This window comes from Astatotilapia calliptera, chromosome 5 (assembly GCF_900246225.1).
Source record: "Astatotilapia calliptera chromosome 5, fAstCal1.2, whole genome shotgun sequence".
NCBI lineage: Eukaryota > Metazoa > Chordata > Actinopteri > Cichliformes > Cichlidae > Astatotilapia > Astatotilapia calliptera.
This window is the reverse complement of record NC_039306.1, coordinates 30,157,389-30,175,712: the sequence shown is the minus strand read 5'-3', so window position 1 is coordinate 30,175,712 and position 18,324 is coordinate 30,157,389. Positions and strand designations below refer to the sequence as shown.

Genomic DNA, 18,324 nt, shown 5'->3' with positions numbered 1-18,324 from the left:
TCCATTCACACACCTGTCAACACTGGCACAATGGTGGAGAATATGAGAGCGCAAAATAGGTTTCTGCACCACAGAATGCAGCTGGATTAGATTTATTATTGATTTGAGTTGATGCTCTGGGAAAAAAAATGCAGCTGCCAGATCAGTTTGCAACTCACCAGTAAATTAGAAGACTGAATGTATCATTACTACCATCTAATGTATCAGTATGGACATCTCAAAGAAGGCATCAAGTCTTCATACAGTGGAAATTAAAGCTCACAACACAGCTTTTCTTTTACACGTCACTTTTAATTTCAGTTTTTATGACATTTAAAAAAAGCAAAACAGATTCTCCTCCTCACTTGCAGAGTCTGCAAACCCAAGACTCTGAAGGTCTGAGGTCTACTAGTACCTGTGTAAATAGGGGTTATTTTCCCCCTTTAAAACTACCCTAAGAAGACAGATTTCTCCAAGCCATCCTCCGCTTTGGTGTACTCCAGATGAGATTTGAAGTACTGGCTTTTGTATCTCGGGCTGTTTCGAACATACTCAAGGTAATCAGGGGTTCCAGGGCAGATGACGTTGTCTGCCAGCAAGATAGTGCCTTTCCTTAGGAGGCCACAGTCCTGATTCAAAAAAGAAGAAAGGCAAAACTGGAGTCATGGCAGAAAAAGCAAAGACTTTAATGAGTATAGGATGAGTCAAACAGACTTGCCTCTAGCAGCTTTGTGTCAGGAAGGTAGCGATCTTTCCAGTGATCCAAGAAAACCAAATCAAATGTTTTCACCCCAAACTGTTCCTTCATTTTGGGGATCCACTCGCCAGATGGGCCTTCAACTACCTGGATCTATTAAAAAAATAAGTAAATAGAAAATAAAAATTAAAAAAGGAATATTGCAATTTGACCCTATGCATTCCCTATGCAAATCAGCTTCTTTTTAGAGCTCCTCGTTACCTTATCCTCTAGTCCTGCCCAAGCAATAACCTGACGAGCAATTTTGGCGTAGTCTGGGTTAAATTCAAGAGTGATGATCTTGGCGCGTGGAGGAAGAAGGCTGGCGATGCGCACCGTAGAGTAGCCACAGTAGGTTCCCAGCTCTAACACAGTGACTGGATTCACTTCAGACACCACTGAATCAAGAATGCAGCCTATGACAAAACAAAAAGAAATATTAAAAATATATAGTTAGATCGAATAAGGAACTGATTTTACTCATTGAGCATATCATTAGGAAGTCAGTACCTTTCTCATCCCCGACATTCATGGCCCATTCCTTCTGTCTGCAGAAGTTGTCGATGGCTTTCACCACGCTGCGAGGGTCTCCTTTAGTGGCGTTCTTCTGTACTGCATGTAGGAGTCGCTGGAGTTAGATGCAGGGGGAGAAAAAGCACCACTTAATAAAACCTCAATAAGAGTTTACGAGCATCAATTAGTTATAACAGACAATACTTGGATTTGCACAGATATTTTGATCTGATGGTTGAATTTTTAAAGGGGATTTTAAACACATATGGATATAGTTTTGTTAATCTTATCACTTCTTGTGTTATGATTGTGGTTCCAGTGTTTCACACATTTCATAGATGTCCAACAAGAGAAAATTGTGGTCTGCACACTATAAATAAGAGCTAGATACTCGTTTTTTCAACATGAGACAGAATCAAATGATATTTTCCCTTTTATGAAAATATTGTTAAAGGGGAAGTTGTGCTTGTGTTATTTCCTATTATTACATTAAAACAGACTTCAGAAAGCCAGCTTAGGTTTTCGTCCAAACTCAGCAGGGTTCCTTCCCGCTGCACACCTGATCCCCATCAACCAATCACTCCCAGGAGCCACTCCCAGCCAGCACAGCTGTCTCACATTAGCTCATTAAGCGGTGCCGTATAGGCTGCACCCTCTTCCCACGCGTCTTTCTGAGTCGCCTTACACTTTTATTGGAGCAAACACACAATATACTGGGCCGCCAGGGCCCTTAATACAGCTGTCTGCTAAAGAATGGAGCGTTACTTGCATATTTTTGTGCTTCAGCTCTAAAGCTCTGTAAAACACTGGACACTATTTTAGGTGCACCTGTTCAACTGCTTTTTAATGCAAATATCTAACCAGCAAATTCCATAGCAGCAATTCAATACATTTAGGCATTTAGTTCAAACTGACCCGGGAAGAAGGGTGATTTAAGTGACTTTACTGTGGCATAATTGCTGGTGACAGATGGGCTAGTCTGAGTATTTCAGAAACTGTAGATCTGCTGGGATTTTCCACACACAAGCTTATATAAAGTTTATAAAGAATGGTCAGAAAAAGAGAAAATATTCATTGAGTGGCAGTTTTGTGAGAGAAAATGTACCAGTAGTAAGGTCAGATGGCCAGACTGCTTTGAGGCAATAGGAAGACAACAGTGTGTCAACTTGCAGAGATTCATTCCCACATGGTATGCATGAGAGCACTTCTGAACCCATATATCAAAACCTGAAGCAGATTGGCTACAATAACAGAAGACCACACCAGGCGCCACTCCTTTTGGGAAACTGAGGCTACAGTTCACACAGGTTCACCATAACTGGACAATAGAAGATTCTAAAAACGGTGACTTATCTAGTGAGTCTCAATTTTTGCTGTGACATTCAGATAGTGGGGCCAGAATTTGTTGTAAATAAAACAGAAGTGTAAGTCCATCCTTTCTTATATCAAGGGTTTAGGCAGCTGGTGGTGGTGGTGTAATCGTGTGGGCAATATTTTCTTGGCACACTTTTGCCCTTTCGTACTGAATAAGAATCTTTTAAACCCCACAGTCTACAGGAATATTCTCAGGGAGGCTGCAGTGCTCCAATCCTTTCAAACTGGTTTATTAAACTTGACAATGGATTTTCTATACTCAAACGGCCCCCACTATCACCCGTTCCAATAGGACATCTTTAAGATTTATTTCCAAGCTCCTTAGTTGAACAGGAGATTGCATCATGGATGTGCGGCCAACAAATCTGCAGCAACTGTATAATCCTATCATGTGATCCTATCACCAATGCTCTTATGGATACCTTGTGGGAATGAGTCTCTGCATGTTGACACACTGTTGTCTTCCTATTGGCTCAACGCAGTCTGGCCATCTGACCTACTACTTTCTAACTATTCTTTATAAACCTTGAATATGCTCATGTGTGGAAAATCCCAGCAAATCTACAGTTTCTGAAATACTCAAGACTACCCCATCTGTCATCAACAGGAATTTTTCCAGCACTTTCTTGAATCTGTGTCACAGAGCATTAATGGTGTTCTCAAGGGGAAAAGGCATCCAATTTAGTACTATCAAGGTGTACTTAATAAAGTGTCCTGTGAGTGTATTTCATACCCTAAGCCCCATACGCAACTAAAAAATGATATTAAAAGTAATAGTGTCTTTAGGGTCATTTGGTTTTCATTAAATTATTAATTAGTGTGTTTTCACACCTGTGGTGTTTAGACCATTTAAATCGAATCATTTCGTTATCCCCCTTTTCCGGTTTGTGTGGATGTATAGTATACAGTACTGTACAGAATATCACACTCGGGTTTAGACCAAAACAACCACACCGAGACACATGTGTAGGTGGTCTCATGTGCAAATGTACTTGTGTTGTTCATTTAGGGTGTGAATGTGATCCAAGCCTAGATCCAAAACAAACCACCCACTTTACACTGCAAGTTTGAGCTAAAAAATTTACTGTAGCCATGTATACTTTGTATTCTGGGATGTGGCAAGGTATTATAGTTGTGCAAAGGTCTGTACAGACTAGCAACTAGCCGTGAAATAAATGTAAATTCTCTGTGTTCTCCAATTTTTAATAGTTCTCCAATAGTCCCCCCAAGGACACATCTGGCCAATAAGTGAACTGAACACTCTCATGTTGTTTGTAGTGAAACATTTAGGTTCACTTGTAGTTCACTTACATTTTTTTCTGTGTGAAAACAAACCAAACCATAGTAAAAAAAAAAAACTCAAATTCATCAACTGATATGGACCAGCATAAACAAACTACGGGTGTGAAAATGCCCCTGATTTCATGACAACACATAAGCACATCTTTTTGTTCTTTGACATTATGGGGAATTGTGACGTGAATTTAAATCCATTTTGGAATAACGCTCTAAAATGACAAAATGTGGAACAAATGAAGTGATGTGAATACTTTCTGGATGCACAAGCTCAACTACAAGTTTAACTTTTCTTTCCATTTTCTACTCATTTTATGTTTTAAGCATTTCAACTCTTTTTCTTTTTCCAGTCCTTTTTTTGCTTTTACCCTTTTCTACTTTTTGCAGTGTGTTACTGACTTCACACTCAAAAAACCTGTAAAATTAAATTATTTAAAAATATTTAAATAAAAAAAACTTTAGGTTCATAATAGTTTTTGTTAATAGAATGTCTTTAGTATTTTTAATAAATATATTTGCAAATCGCTGCATTTCCAACTTGTGTATGTGAAAGAGTTTTAGGTGCATGACACTCTTACATTAACATCTCTGTAATAGTTATGGTCGCCGTGACACCCCCACCCAAAAAAAAGGGAGGCTGAATGAAGAAAAACATGAGAAAAACATAAGAAACCAGACAAGTAAGTTTTGACAATTTCAGTGAAAAGTAGTTTTTACTGAGTGGAATAAATGGTAGACGACTCTGCAGATTGCCTCACATTACTGTTTGTCTCTTAGATTTATTGCCATGAATCTGGTATGCTATATTCTTCGTGGGTGCCACGGATATTTTTACAGTTTATTGTTCACAATCATTTCTTCAGCTGTTTGCTTTCCAGTTTTGGTGAGCCCGTATCCACTAAGCTTCAGGTTTCTGTCCTTACCTGATATGAATGGAGCCCAGTGTGAACCTTTGCTGTTGTAGCCTATCTGCGAGTGGTCACTATATTTTTCACATGCTTTGCTTTTTCTCTCCATCTTGGTTCTGCCATACCTTTTCTATACGCTTCATACACTGTTAAACTAAATCACATCGACACAGTATGTGATGGTTGACACTGTGAGAGGTGAGTGTTTGTGGACGGCGCACCTGAGGACGTGTGGACTGGGTCAGTGTGTCCAGCATTCGCTCCACAATCATGTCGTGCCACAATAGCGCCAGTCCTCCATGATACTGCACAGCAGTGGGAATCAGCCATCTGTACAGAGCATACAGAAGAGCTGCTCCACCTGTGCAGCTGTAGAATAGAGTCAGCCACATGCTGCAACCAGATTGTAAAAATATCAGTTCAGTGCAGGTATGGTGTATAGTGCTATATTATGGAAAAGGACAATGATAAATGAACCCCAGACGCAGTGCAATAACGGCAAATCTGCATGAGATAAATGAAAGCTCCTCTCCTGTCTCCTCTCGCCCTACCTTTCCCTTTGTGTTGGGTTAATGAGATGGGTATTTATGCAGTGTACAGTTGCTGCTTCACTATCAGCTGCTGTTACCGCTGCTGCCATGTCCAAGATGAACACCCACACGAAACTCAATATGATGATATCTCTCAAGGATATCAACTCCAATAAACAGTTGAAAGCACACCACACAGTGCTTTGTGTGGACCTTCCTCCTCTCAGGAGCAATTAGTCTGTTTAGATTTCTCCAGCACAGATAAATGGGTAAGAAAAGGGTGTGTGTGGGGAGGGGGAGCACAGCCAGAATTCTAAACAAAAGCTGCTTCTGTGGGAAAGCAGTGAAAAGCATGGCTGGAAACAACTCTACCTTGCACTAATAATACAACTGTGGGAGACCATTGGCTGTTGAGGTAATTCCTTTTGATTTGGAGTTTTAGTTGCATGGCAACTGGCCGGGGGTTAAGAGCTGTGTCACAAAAGGCAGAGCTTTGGGACTTTAACCTTTACTTACTTTACTTTGCTTCTTCTGAACATACAGGAACAGGCGCAGAAAATAAAATGGAATTTTAGAAAGGCTGCATAAACACACACATGCATGTTTATCATTGTGCAGATGAACAGCTGCATGAAGTTGCATGCTTTTCCTACTATCTACCTGAATTCAAACTCTACTGGAACAAAAACAGAGAAGGCACAACAAAACTGGTAAAAAGGGAATTTGTGAAATGCTTTTTTGGTTTTGCATGGCTGAAATCCGCATCAGTTACAGGAATTACCATTGATGTCCCACAGTTTCACAACACTATTTCACAATACTATTTCGCAAACTCTTCAGTCCATAATATGAATTCAAACCAGACTGAGCAGTGGTTTTTCTTTAGCAACTGCAGGACTAATTCTTCTTAGGAAAAAAAACCCGGTTGCATTCTTAAAATCTTACTTTTTATTACAATCCCAGGGAACAGAAGAATAGAAGACTTACGTGTGCAGGCAGGCTCGCTCTCAGCTCTCTTCTCGCTTCCCCTGCCGCTAGAGGAAAATCTGCTGGTTTCCTAACAGGCGGACATATGCCTACGTTTACATGAGGCTAACTCCTCCCTCCTCTTCCATCCACCCTCCTACTCAGAGCTGTGCTGTGAGCATGCAAGGAATGTACAGCAGACCTAATCTCAACAGTCAGCACACTCACACTTGCTCAGTCTTGACAAAAACAGGGCGCACTGTTTGTTGTGCATAGCATTTCATCATTTATTAGGGTTAAATATGTGTGTTGATTAAATCACCTTTATCATTTGTAGGTGTTTGCCCTGATATTCTTAGTGGGTAATTATCCTATTTACATTTCATAATTTTAATTTGATACTTGAGCTGTGTGAAGACACCCCTTCTACACCTCAGACCTAAGTGGGATTTATAAGCTAGCAGAGGGAGCATTTGTTGTCTACTCTGGTTCAGGGACTGCCCATCTGCCTGCAGAGAGCTCTGTTGCCAGATGGAGGCAGTATACAAATATGTGGTACAACTGGTCTGTGGGTCGCTCATGTTGTTGTTTTTCCATCAACCAGCCACAGAGAAAAGCAAAGTTACAACATAGAAAGAGGTGAAGTGAAACAGAGTAGTAAAAGCAATGAAACATGTCCACTGTAGCCACTCTCTGTGCTTTTCATTACGCTTTTTTTTTTATCTTTGAAGTTTTTATCTCCTGTTCCTGGTGAACTCTGCTGTTGCTCCCTTCTCTTTTCCAGCCCACTTGTCAACCAATCAGCATTCAGCAGATGCTTACATCATCTGCATCCAGCGACATGCAGTTAGGATCTTGGAGGACTGCACTGGAGCACATCTGGGGTGGGTGAAAACCCTTCTCCCCCCTCTGCCCAAATGGAAATGTGTACGCAGATGGACATATTTGCGAGATAATAAATCCTGCTTTACACTGTTGCCATTTCAATACTTGGGTATAAAGAAGGGGAGGTCTTCATTTGTTTTTTTAGAAGAAAAAATAAAACAAATCTTCTGTTCTGTTATCAAATCTTAAGGATATTGTACGCTTGGTTTGAGGCACTTTTCTTGTAGGACAAAATTGTACTTTGGTCATTGCCTAACTTAGACAGCTAACAAAAGACCAAACAACCCAAGTCAGGCTAATAAACATTATCAAAAGCTGTGCTCATGATGCCAGCACCAGGCTACACCCACCGCTGACCAAATCCCATCACAGAGATAGTTCACTGGGCTCTAAATGTCACAAAGCCAGTGTGTCTAGAAGGCAATCCAGGGGTGAGTTAGACACTGGGCAGCTGTGGCTCTTTTCTCTGGCAGCAGTTCCAACATTGTCAAGAGAAAGGAACTGAACTGTAAAGCTTCCTCCCGTGACCACTCATATTTGTCCAGCAAGATCTCAAACAGGCCCCATGGTTTCAGCTTTGAGATGTGTCGCAGATGTCCTGGAGACAAGGAAAACGGACCAGAACACTTTTAGGAAGGAAAAGATGAACTGCGTAAGAGAATTAAAAAGAGAGTTAATTAAATAGGTAAAACTTTCTGTGTCAAACTACAATAAAAAACAAACAAAGTGATCGCACAATGACACAAAATTACCCTTAGAGTTGAAATATCGTTTAGAATTTCTCCCTGAGAGGGCAAACTGTGATGGAAGAGGTCCTAGTAGCTCAATGATGTGGGCAATGTGATCTGAAAGGACATGAGTACACACCGTACTATAAGCACATAAATCAAGGACAAGAGAAATTTGTGTACACCACAAACCTTCCTCGCGGGAAAATGTGGCTCCTGACTGTGGGTCGAACAAATAGTCCCCTGTGGCCAATTCAAAAGCCTACACAGAGAGGGACAAAAATAAAAATGGTTGTAGTGAATCTATGAATGTCAATGAGATGTGTGACCTTCATTTCTTTCTTCTTTTTTTATTTTGTTTTTACACTTATATCCAGGTACTTAGCTCACCATGCAGGCAGTGCTCCAGATGTCAGCGGGTGTGCCATAGTCAGCACCAATCAGGACCTCCACAGAACGATACTGACACGTCTGGATGTCTTCGGTAAAGTGTTTGTGCTGGCAACAAGATAGATGAGCTGCATACAAGGCTGCACAAAATCTCTCTATGTTAAATTAAAAACCTGTGACCCTTAATCTATATGCACATGGTTGTGTAAGCCAGCGGTCCCCAACCCCTGGGCCCGGTCCGTGAGTCGTTTGGCACCGGGCCACAAGAGTTGAGGCTCGGGTGTGAAATGTATGGTTTTCAGGGTTTTTTATCGGTTTTTAGCATGACTTTGTTATCGTTTTTAATCGTTAACTCTGTTTCCTGGGTCTTTTCACGTGTGTTATGAATAAACCGGTACTGGTTTTATTTTGTTGTATTTATCCGCGACACCTTAAAGGCCGGTCCGTGAAAATATTGTTGGGCATAAACCGGTCCGTGGCGCAAAAAAGGTTGGAGACCGCTGGTGTAAGCCACTGTTATGATGATGACGACAGACCAGATTATTTCAATAATTATGATAAATAACTATTCTTAGGAACAACTGGAATTTAACATATTAGCATGCTAACATTTACTGACTGGCATTAAACACAGAGTGAAACTGAGGTTGATGAGCATGTCTTTATTATTTTATTTTGTTATAAACATAACTTTATCCAATAATAGGAGTAAAAGTTCATGAATGACCCAAGTTATTAGAGTTCGTTCAAAGGGTAGTGAGGTTTTAGTACGTCCAGAGTTTGCGTACAGTGCCATACGTACAGCCAGGGTGGGATTTGCTTTGGAGATTTGGTGATTTACCCTCTACTCTGGTCTATATGTTCGTCACTCTAATATATTATTATTACCTTCCCACCACAACCTTCCTGTATAGGGTTATGATGGGGTGATAGAGAGAAACAGCCGCATTCCTGAGTGATTAAATCAATCCTAACCTGATCGTCATCTGTTTTGTCACAAGTTAGAATCGGTGATCAACGATGCTGTACAGAATGTTAGCCATTTTCACACATTAATTAACTCACAGTTAATTGCCAATCTCAGTAAATGTAAGGGAGCTGCCCCCATCCGTGTACAAAGATTTGCAGATGTGCATAAAGGAGGGGTGATTTTAATCTACTATAGTGGAAATTTTTTCTTTTTCAACAACATTTTGTGCTGTTGAATTTTGAGAACTTTTCATCTTAAAGTCAAATGGCACAGCTACTAAAATAGTTCTAAGTTGCTGTGTCTGAAGAAGAAGACCTGAAACTGAGAATATTGGACATGTTGATTTCTGTGTTCAGGGTGGGACTAATCCTGGTTCGTGCCCTTTGGATCCATGCACCTGCAAGTGATCAGCTCACCTGTTCCTGTTCCTGACTTTCTCTAACATTCACCCTAAACTTTGACAGTTTTGTTTGTTTGTGCTGTAAATAAACTTGTTAAAACAATCCGCCTGAAGCCCTGACAAATATCATTTAAAAAATAGTCTTGTGACACTGCGGCTATATGTTTATATTCAGAACCCTTAAAGATTATAATTATTCTATAGACATTTCATTGACAGCAGGGATAAATACCATAATAGGCTACAGAATAATTTTTCATTTTTCTTGCATGCTTTTAAAATGTTACCATAGAAAACAGCATCTTGATCTGTTTTTCTGACTCGGACAAATAAAATGGAAACCATCAGTTGTAATGAACTGCACAAGATTGCTACATACGCCTCTCTTAAGCTACATGTCAGCCCACACAGTCTCACAAGCGACATATGGCAGCTGTGTTTTCACCACAGGGCACTGTAAATATGGCTATCATGCCGTGCACCTGCTGCATTGTATCATAATGATGACTTAGAAGCATTTTTAATGCACTCGTGTGGCCATTTATGAAACAGAGTGCAGTTTACTTCAAAGTTCTGAGTGTGTTTTGATTAAATGTGGGAATAATACTATAATATCAAATACTTAAAGGTTTAATAAAGCCAGAATCCTGAAGCACAAAGCCCTGGGCAGTTGCAGCTGAATTTATGGTATGACATAGACCAACTCAACTCTAAACTCCGAAAGGCAACAACCGTGTGATCTGGAATTCAGATATTCTCTAGAAATCAAAAACAAACAGAAACATATTCCCTAATAAAAATAAATTCACTCACCACCCAGCAGGCATTGCCTAGATCAGCAATCTTGATGAGGATTTTGTCAGCATTGTGAGGCTTCAGTAGGTCCAGAATAACATCTGAGTCACTGGTGCCTTAAGTACATAAAACAACATGACAGCTAAGAAAGTACTTTTACTACTTACGATCCATGTAGCCTTTCAGTTTATGTAAACACACAGCCCAAAGTACAGATTTGAGCCAAAATGCAAGTTTCCACAGAAAGAGGAACAAACTGTTGGCTTTAGAGTTACTTTCCCTCCAAGAAATCTTCTTAGACTCACCTTGTGGACATGATGGTGAAGGTAGCAGAGAATCTCTGTCTGCAGTCTGATGTAATAACAATGATCTGGATCCAGAGACAGCAGCATCTGTGCTGAGGTCTGGACACGAGCAGAAGGAGTCTCTGAGGCTGTGTGCAGCTAAATTCAATCTGTCTTCCAACAGCAGAGTCTGTCTTCTTACAGTGATGTTAGAACCTGTTAGCTTAGAGTGACAAGTGGAGCCATGGGTGCTAGAGGTAGCACCGACAGAAACGGACACATCAGGCTTGCCTCGTCGGCTTCTGTCTTTCCTCGTCAGTCGCTTAATTGGACTTCTGGAAATCCTGCTGGACTGTAGGGCACAGTCATACGTGGAAAACAATCAGCAGAGAGCATGGACCGAAGAAATTAATAAGAAATGTGCTTAGTGATTTATCACAAATCCATGCCTGCTTTGTGAGATCCAGCAAAAATGCAGAATAATGCAACTACAAGTGATGTTTCATATTCTATTAGTACTTAAGTGCACAGACAACAGTGGATGTATTTAGCATTGTTTTTATATTTCATACCTCAGCAGTGAATCATAAAGTTTTCACATGATTTAGAGCAGGTTGCTGACAACAAGCTATGGTGAAACCACAACAGCGGCTATTGGAAGGACATCAAAATAACCAGTTGTGTCTGCTTACTGTTTCAGCATTGCTTAGTGCCCAGTCCTGATAGTCACAGTAAGTTGCCTACTGTAGAATATATACCATAAGTAATACACCATAGGAGCTGTACTCTCTAAATACATGATAACCTGCTCTTTACTTGTCTGTACTCCACTGCAGTGCATATATTGCAAACGCCTCTTTCCAGTCTCTCTTTAGGATGAGAAAGGAAGAAAAATACAGTAGAATGAACACATATAACGTGCTCTCCAATCTCTGCCCAAACTCTCTGTAAAAGTTACACACACCTGAGTGGGTAGTAAGAAGAAAATGCTGCAATATGAATGCCATAATTATTGATTATATGAATGTTACAAATGCAAAAAAACAGGCAGAGCATATTTTCTGACTGAGGTGAAGAGGCCACAACTGCTCAGCAACTCAGCAACTGCTGATAAAAATCAAGTATGAACAGTAACTTTTCCCATATCCACTCACTGTGGATAGAAGTCTCAGTGTAGTGTGCTTGTACAGAAGACCGGTTGTTACACAGTTTGACAAAGATGAAGGAGCTTATAGGATGCATCAGTATAAAAGCAAAACACCAACTCCATCTTACCCACTCCCCAAGAGTGTGGAAAACCCCAGTCAGCTTTCCGAGTAACTTGGGCGCACTCTAAGTAAGTCAAAGTATAAAAGTAAAGGTCATAATACAATCAGAGCTGAATAAAAATGTATTAATAAGATAATAATATCAGAGGAATATATTTCATATTGCACACCTGTTTTTCTCTGGAAACTGTGTTCACTGGCAAATGGAAAAACATCAGGAGGGGAAAAAGGCACAAATGTGGTTAAGGTACTTCCCGAGACACCATATAACTGAGTCATATGTAGGCTAATTATTAGCACAGCATCGCTAACCTGAGGTGCTGGTGAATACAGGAGACCTGGGCATCTGCCACAGCTTGGTGTCGGCCGCGAGCTTTTGAACATAAACCTCATCCACTCTCAGAAGGATGTTTTCTGGCTTGATGTCTGTGTGAATGATCTTGCATTTAGTGTGCAAGTAATCTAAACCCTGAAGAACCTGTGAGAAGGAACCGTAATCAGATCACTGACATAGGCAAAGACAGAACATCTTCTGTTTACAGAAAAACCTCAAATAGTGGTCATAGACAGGGGACCATTTCAAAGGTTGGAATAAAGGATTGCACAAAACCTGTCTGAGGATGCTCTTAACGCAGGGAAGAGGGAGGCCTGTGTAGTTCGATTTGATGATCCACCTCAGCAGCTGGTGCCCAAGAACCTCCAGAACCATGCACACATCTGTTGAGCAATTAAGGACCTGCTTTTATACCACAGAACCTGAATATTACACCCTGGGTATTTAGAAGAAGCCAGAATACACTTACAAGATCTGCACCACTCAATGAAATACTACAAGTTGCGGAGCAGATAATTGTGATCGACCATCTTTATAAAGGATACGCTCTCCATTCACTCCAGTCACCCTGAAGTCATCAATGAGCTGGACTATGCTGTCTCGTTTAGGATCTTTGGGGTCGCTGTCTCTTACCTGATGATTAAACAAGTACGTATTGAACAAAAATAAATAAAAATGAAGAGGACACATGATTTCATAGCATGGTGACGTTATTGTGACTCCACAGTGATGTACATAAAATAGCAAAATGATCGCAGAAAACCTTTGCAGTTCATTGCACCACTAAACATGCTGATTACTCAGACTTCTGCTCGTGGCCAGACTAAGCCTAACCCTAAGCCAGTTCTGTTACACGAGTGTTTTAAGAGCACTCCAAAATGACTTGAATCTGACAGCAATGTGACCACACTGACGCATTTCAGAAGTTTGATCTCATCCAGTGCCGTCTCTGTGAATGTTTGAGCACTCTTCACCACCTTCAGAGCCACAAATTGCCCTTTCCTGCATGCAAACAATTATGTCAGTGAGTTACTGGATCATATTGATAATTGTTGTGTAAAAAGTCAAGTGGACCAAACCTGTACTTACACCATATCCCAGCAGAGCCACACAGTAGAGAAATGACCCCATCCCAACTTTTTAACAACTTGGTAACGGTCAACAAAAATGTCTCCAATCTCTACAGGGTAGTAACCACCTGCAATGAAATACGCAGCAGATGTGAAAATTGAAGATCTCAACCAGGGGAGCTGGATTTCAGGGTCGGTGTCTTACCTACCTATGCAATAGTCAGCAGGATTCTCCTGTTGCTCATCGTAAAATCCCTGAGGCTCAGGTGAAACAGCATTCCTCTGTACAGTTTGAGGGCAGCGGTGATCCTGGCTAGGCTTACGAGTCCGTGCTGTGTTAGAAGTGGCGTGGGTCCTGGTTTTGATGGGTGGATTAAAAGAGTTTGTTGTAATCAGCGCTGCTATCGTAGCAGCATACGATGAGGACATGTTTATCTGGAGCCTGATGAACTCGAGCCCAGCTGGAGGAGGGTCAAGAAGACAGCAGCACTCATGAAGCTTATAACAAAAATGTATCTGCATACGTTCAAGAAGGAAGGAGGTCCTAAATCATTTCCCGCATGTGTAAAGCAAGAGTTCACTGGCTTGGAGTCTGGCAGCTGGTTTGTATTGTTAGCTACTGAGTGCAGTAGGTTGCTGCAATGACATTTTAAAAGAGCCAGTGAATGCGTATGATTATTTTTAGCTGGATGAATGGCATGTCAACGTAAATAGCTCGTGACACCAGCCAGCTGCAACTGAAATCTTACTGATATTGCATGAACTGCTGCAGTGCAGGAGCCACTGCTGTAAACAAGCAATGGCAAACTAGTCCATTTTACTTCACATTTGTACCACAGTTACAGCGCTTCAGTTTCGGCAAGACAGTAAAACAACTAGACACATACATGCAGGCTAGACTGCTCTCGTGGCATTCAACAAATAGCTGAACGTTGTGTGTGTGGTTATAAAAGTTTTAATTGGTGGCTGACACAAGAGGAAATTTCTAAAAGTCACTTTAAAAATTACTCTTTTTTTATTTTACCTTTTTTAGCAACGAATGAAAAAAAATTCATCGGCTCACTGACAGGAAAGGAGCTTTAAACAGAGAGGGGAAAACAGCCCTTTGGCTTGCTTCCTCTTTATGCTGCCTAGCTAAAGATTCTTCTGCAGTGTGTGACATTCACATATGTCTTTTGTAAGGTATTTTGTATTGTACATATGATAAATTTGCCATTTCTTCCTCGAAAAGACTTATTCCGAAAGGGCTTTTTTTTTTCCCGTGGGAGACGTCGAGAGTACATCAACTCGGAAACCGTTATCCCTCTCTAAATACCCAGCCACGTTCAAGGAAGAAGCAACTTACCGTTGTGTGCAATGTATCCACTTTTAGTATTTGTAACGCGGGAAATGAACGAGCCTGACACGAGGACATTCTCAGCCCGCTCTCCTCTGTGCGACTGGAAAAACACACTCAGGTCCAGGAATAGCAGCCTGCCGCTCCTGCTACCAGGGGCGCATCCGGATTTTTTTCATAGGGGTGGCACACCAGAAACACAATTTCCAGTTTTATTATGTTGTTGTCAAATATAGATGACTTGAAAAATATGTCAAAAAAGAGAGAAAGAAAATAATTATATGCCTAGTTAATCTGCTGATATTAAAGTTGATATTACTGAAAATAGGTACAAATGAAAACCAAATAACATTTTGAAATCCATACTAATGTGTTACAACTATTGATTGAATGACTGGAAGTCCCAACCATTGCTTTAATGATTCATAAGCAGAGTCGAGCAGAAGCTTAAGACTCTGAGAGAGTGCTCCTGCCTGCATGTAGCAGACATGCATTTCTGACAATATTATTGCTATCTAGCGACTAGCTCGATTTACAGAGGTGGTAAGGAGCTTGTCTTCTTATTTCTTTGTATTCAACTTTTCAACAAATTTTCATTTTGAGAAGAATGCTACTCAGTATGTTCCTGTAAAAAAAAAAAAAAAACACAAACAAAAAAAGAAAACGCAGTAAAAAGTAACTGGTGATTACATGCATTGGAGCAACAGGAAATGTAAAAAAAAAAAAAAATGGATATTGCGCTTATGTCTGTGAAGGTTCTCAGTCATCCAGGTCATCGTAGTCAAAGGAGCTTGCAAAGAAAAGCGTCTGGACTTCTTTAAGTTGCTTGAAGACGTTTCACCTCTCATCCGAGAAGCTTCTTCAGTTCTAATGTCAAATGGTGGAGAGTCCCAGATATAAACCTAGTGGGAGTATCCCCCCACTAGGTTTATATCTGGGACTCTCCACCATTTGACTTTGCGCTTGTGCTGTGCAACACTGCAAATATATATATATATATTTTCTATTTATTTTTAAAAGTAAATACAGGACCAGTATTTACCAGTACTGCAGATACTTTAACCTATAAATCAGAATCAGAATACTTTATTGATCCCTGGGGGAAATTATTTTGCATTATTATATGCAAAAGGCAGCTTTTGTAGGGGAGAGCAGTGCGCCATGATTTTGAACATATTTTAATGACCACTAAATTGTTGTGATTTTTACTTTCTGCAATACTTCATTAAAACAACAAAATCCTCCTTTCATCTTTATTTTAAACTAGGGTTTTGTTTTGTTTTTAGACATTAAATGTAAATGTGCCTCCAAAGCATTTTGGGTCAGTTTTCATTTTTCACAGTGAATGTGTGTATATTTTTTCCATTTCCAAAAAGATAGTTTAAGACATTTCAGTGTACTTGGAAAATAGGAAATCCTATCACACTAGCACTAATCAATTACCAAGAACTGCACTGGTGTTGAGGTTATACCATTTTGATAAATCCACTTATCTCTTCATTATATACTCTGGTTAATAGTTTAGAAGTGGTAGGTTTAGCACAGAGTACAACCACAGGTCATTTTCAGCACAACTTTGCTGCATATAGTACAAACACATTTGAATTTTGATTTCAACATGACACTTTATTTAGATCTCATACATACAGAACAGAGCAGGCCTTGTTTAGCCTAACTTCATAGGCCTGGTTATAAAGAGAGAAGAAAAGAGAAAACAGCTGCACTTAAATATCTTTTCTTTTTTAAGAAATAAAGAAAATATAAAGTATAACCAAATATTAAACATATCACACAGCTTAATGAAATTTTAAACATACATTACTAATTCCTGCACTGATGAGAAAGGGCTACAGTAGATGGCTACAAAACGTTATAGGTTCATAAATATAATATAGTTTGAATACATTTGCTTTAGAGCTAAATTTATATTATTTCTTTTGAACTTAGAGTACATTATATGAAAAATACCTTTATGACCCCCAGTGCACAGCAGTTTGGTCTTTGATTTCAGTCTTTAACAAGCTGGAAGGAGCTCTATGAAGCAGGAAACAGAGGATGTGAACCCATCAGACAGGCGTAGACACGAGGTTCATGTTCCACAGTGTGCTACAGTTTGTAACTGAGCAAAAACATCACAAGCACACACAAAAGAAAACTACATTCAGATGAGTCTGAAGATCAAATACAGAAAAAAAGGCAAAATCATATTAAAACCATGAAAGAAACATGCTATGTTGTTACAACAATACAAATATTTTCAGTTTACTTCTTCTGGTTTCTGTAGTGTACATTGCAAAATGCTACCCAGGCTGATTGTGAAAACAATGTAATAATGCTACTGATATACAAAGATACATGACACAATGTTAAAAAAAATATTTAAAAGAAAGCAAACATGTCAAACAGATTCCTTACAAATACAAACAGCATGTATTCTCACAAAGACATTTACTGGTATGAGACCTGCTCACACCACCATTCAGTACTGCAGCGGCCCTATTCTGGTCACATGGTCATCCTCAATTTTTTATAACCAATTAAATAGTTCTCACTTGGGGGGGGAAGTGGGGTTGAAGGAGTAGGGCAGGTTATTTTGATTATACTTATTATGCGGTTAGTTCGGAAAATTACATTGTTAGTATGGGAATAGAACATTAGCTTGAGACTCATCAGTACAAGCCACTATGTACAGACCACCACCCAGACCTTCAACAGATGTTTGAAGACCAAAAAGAAAAGAAAAACCTTCTTATTGACTGTTATCTATCTTGGTGACAATTTCACAGGGGTTAAGGCTTAAGATGTTCATAAAGTGCTCTGTATGACAATCAAATCCTCCGCAAGTGAATGCAGAAAAAAAAACTAATTTGATACGAGTTATTTCTTGTCACACAGTCAAGTGCTACTGCCATACAGAAGGTCTCACTACAGCCCTAAGGTTTGTCCTAAACTGATCTAAGGTCAGCACAGAGAAGGCTACATTTATCAACCAGCACTGAGCTGAAACCCCCAAAACACCAAAATACAAATGACATCATTCCAAATACCCAAACTGAGTCACACTGTGATACGCTTTAGTCTGATTTTTAAAAACTAAATCTCACACAGTCTTAATACTAGCAACTTTAAAGTTTTTCTAACCAAGGTTTAGTTTTGATATTAAACATTTAGGCACTCCTGTCTGCTACACCATTACGCTACAGTTCATGGCCCACTTCACTTTTATCAAATATGAAAAATACAAATGGCTGTGACGTTAACGGCAGATGAGGACTGAAGCATGTTTCTGCGGTTTATATAATTTACAAACACACGTTCACTGGCATGTAATAAGTCTCAAATGATGTGAGCTCATAACATCTTTGAATATAACATGGTTAATGAGCAATAAATTACCTCTTTAATATAACAGTTCTTTATATCTCAGAAGATACAAAATAGTACTTTACAGCTGTATATATTCTGTAAAAAAGTATATCTCGGCAGACTTTTCAGGATTTCAGGAAAGGATCTTGCCGTTCGCGTTGGACCAGAAATATTTATATGTGAAGTAGAGTATGAT

At 39.8% G+C, this 18,324-nt stretch overlaps 2 protein-coding genes across 4 annotated transcripts; both read right to left on the bottom strand.

The window, feature by feature from the left end:
* Positions 1 to 265: 265 nt before the first annotated feature.
* On the bottom strand, positions 266 to 6,503 carry comtb (catechol-O-methyltransferase b). Its single transcript, XM_026168838.1, has 6 exons — positions 6,324 to 6,503; positions 5,028 to 5,199; positions 1,226 to 1,343; positions 938 to 1,131; positions 698 to 829; positions 266 to 608 (listed from the first exon to the last, which is right to left on the bottom strand). Exons 2-6 carry the CDS (start codon positions 5,196 to 5,198, stop codon positions 429 to 431), a joined length of 795 nt encoding a protein of 264 aa, XP_026024623.1. The 5' UTR covers position 5,199; positions 6,324 to 6,503; the 3' UTR covers positions 266 to 428.
* A 61-nt stretch (positions 6,504 to 6,564) lies between these two features.
* Positions 6,565 to 14,907, bottom strand: LOC113022910 (SRSF protein kinase 3-like). Of its 3 annotated transcripts, XM_026168836.1 has the most exons (15): positions 14,772 to 14,907; positions 13,636 to 13,887; positions 13,446 to 13,554; positions 13,271 to 13,358; positions 12,902 to 12,989; positions 12,633 to 12,739; positions 12,335 to 12,500; positions 12,193 to 12,218; positions 12,030 to 12,086; positions 10,776 to 11,106; positions 10,489 to 10,586; positions 8,306 to 8,413; positions 8,108 to 8,177; positions 7,940 to 8,032; positions 6,565 to 7,785 (listed from the first exon to the last, which is right to left on the bottom strand). In XM_026168836.1, exons 2-15 carry the CDS (start codon positions 13,853 to 13,855, stop codon positions 7,601 to 7,603), a joined length of 1,746 nt encoding a protein of 581 aa, XP_026024621.1. In that variant the 5' UTR covers positions 13,856 to 13,887; positions 14,772 to 14,907; the 3' UTR covers positions 6,565 to 7,600. The 3 variants fall into 3 exon arrangements, with proteins under 3 accessions (XP_026024621.1, XP_026024620.1, XP_026024622.1); XM_026168835.1 differs by having other exon boundaries at positions 7,940 to 8,177; XM_026168837.1 differs by having other exon boundaries at positions 7,697 to 7,835; positions 7,940 to 8,177.
* Between the last annotated feature and the right edge of the window lie 3,417 nt (positions 14,908 to 18,324).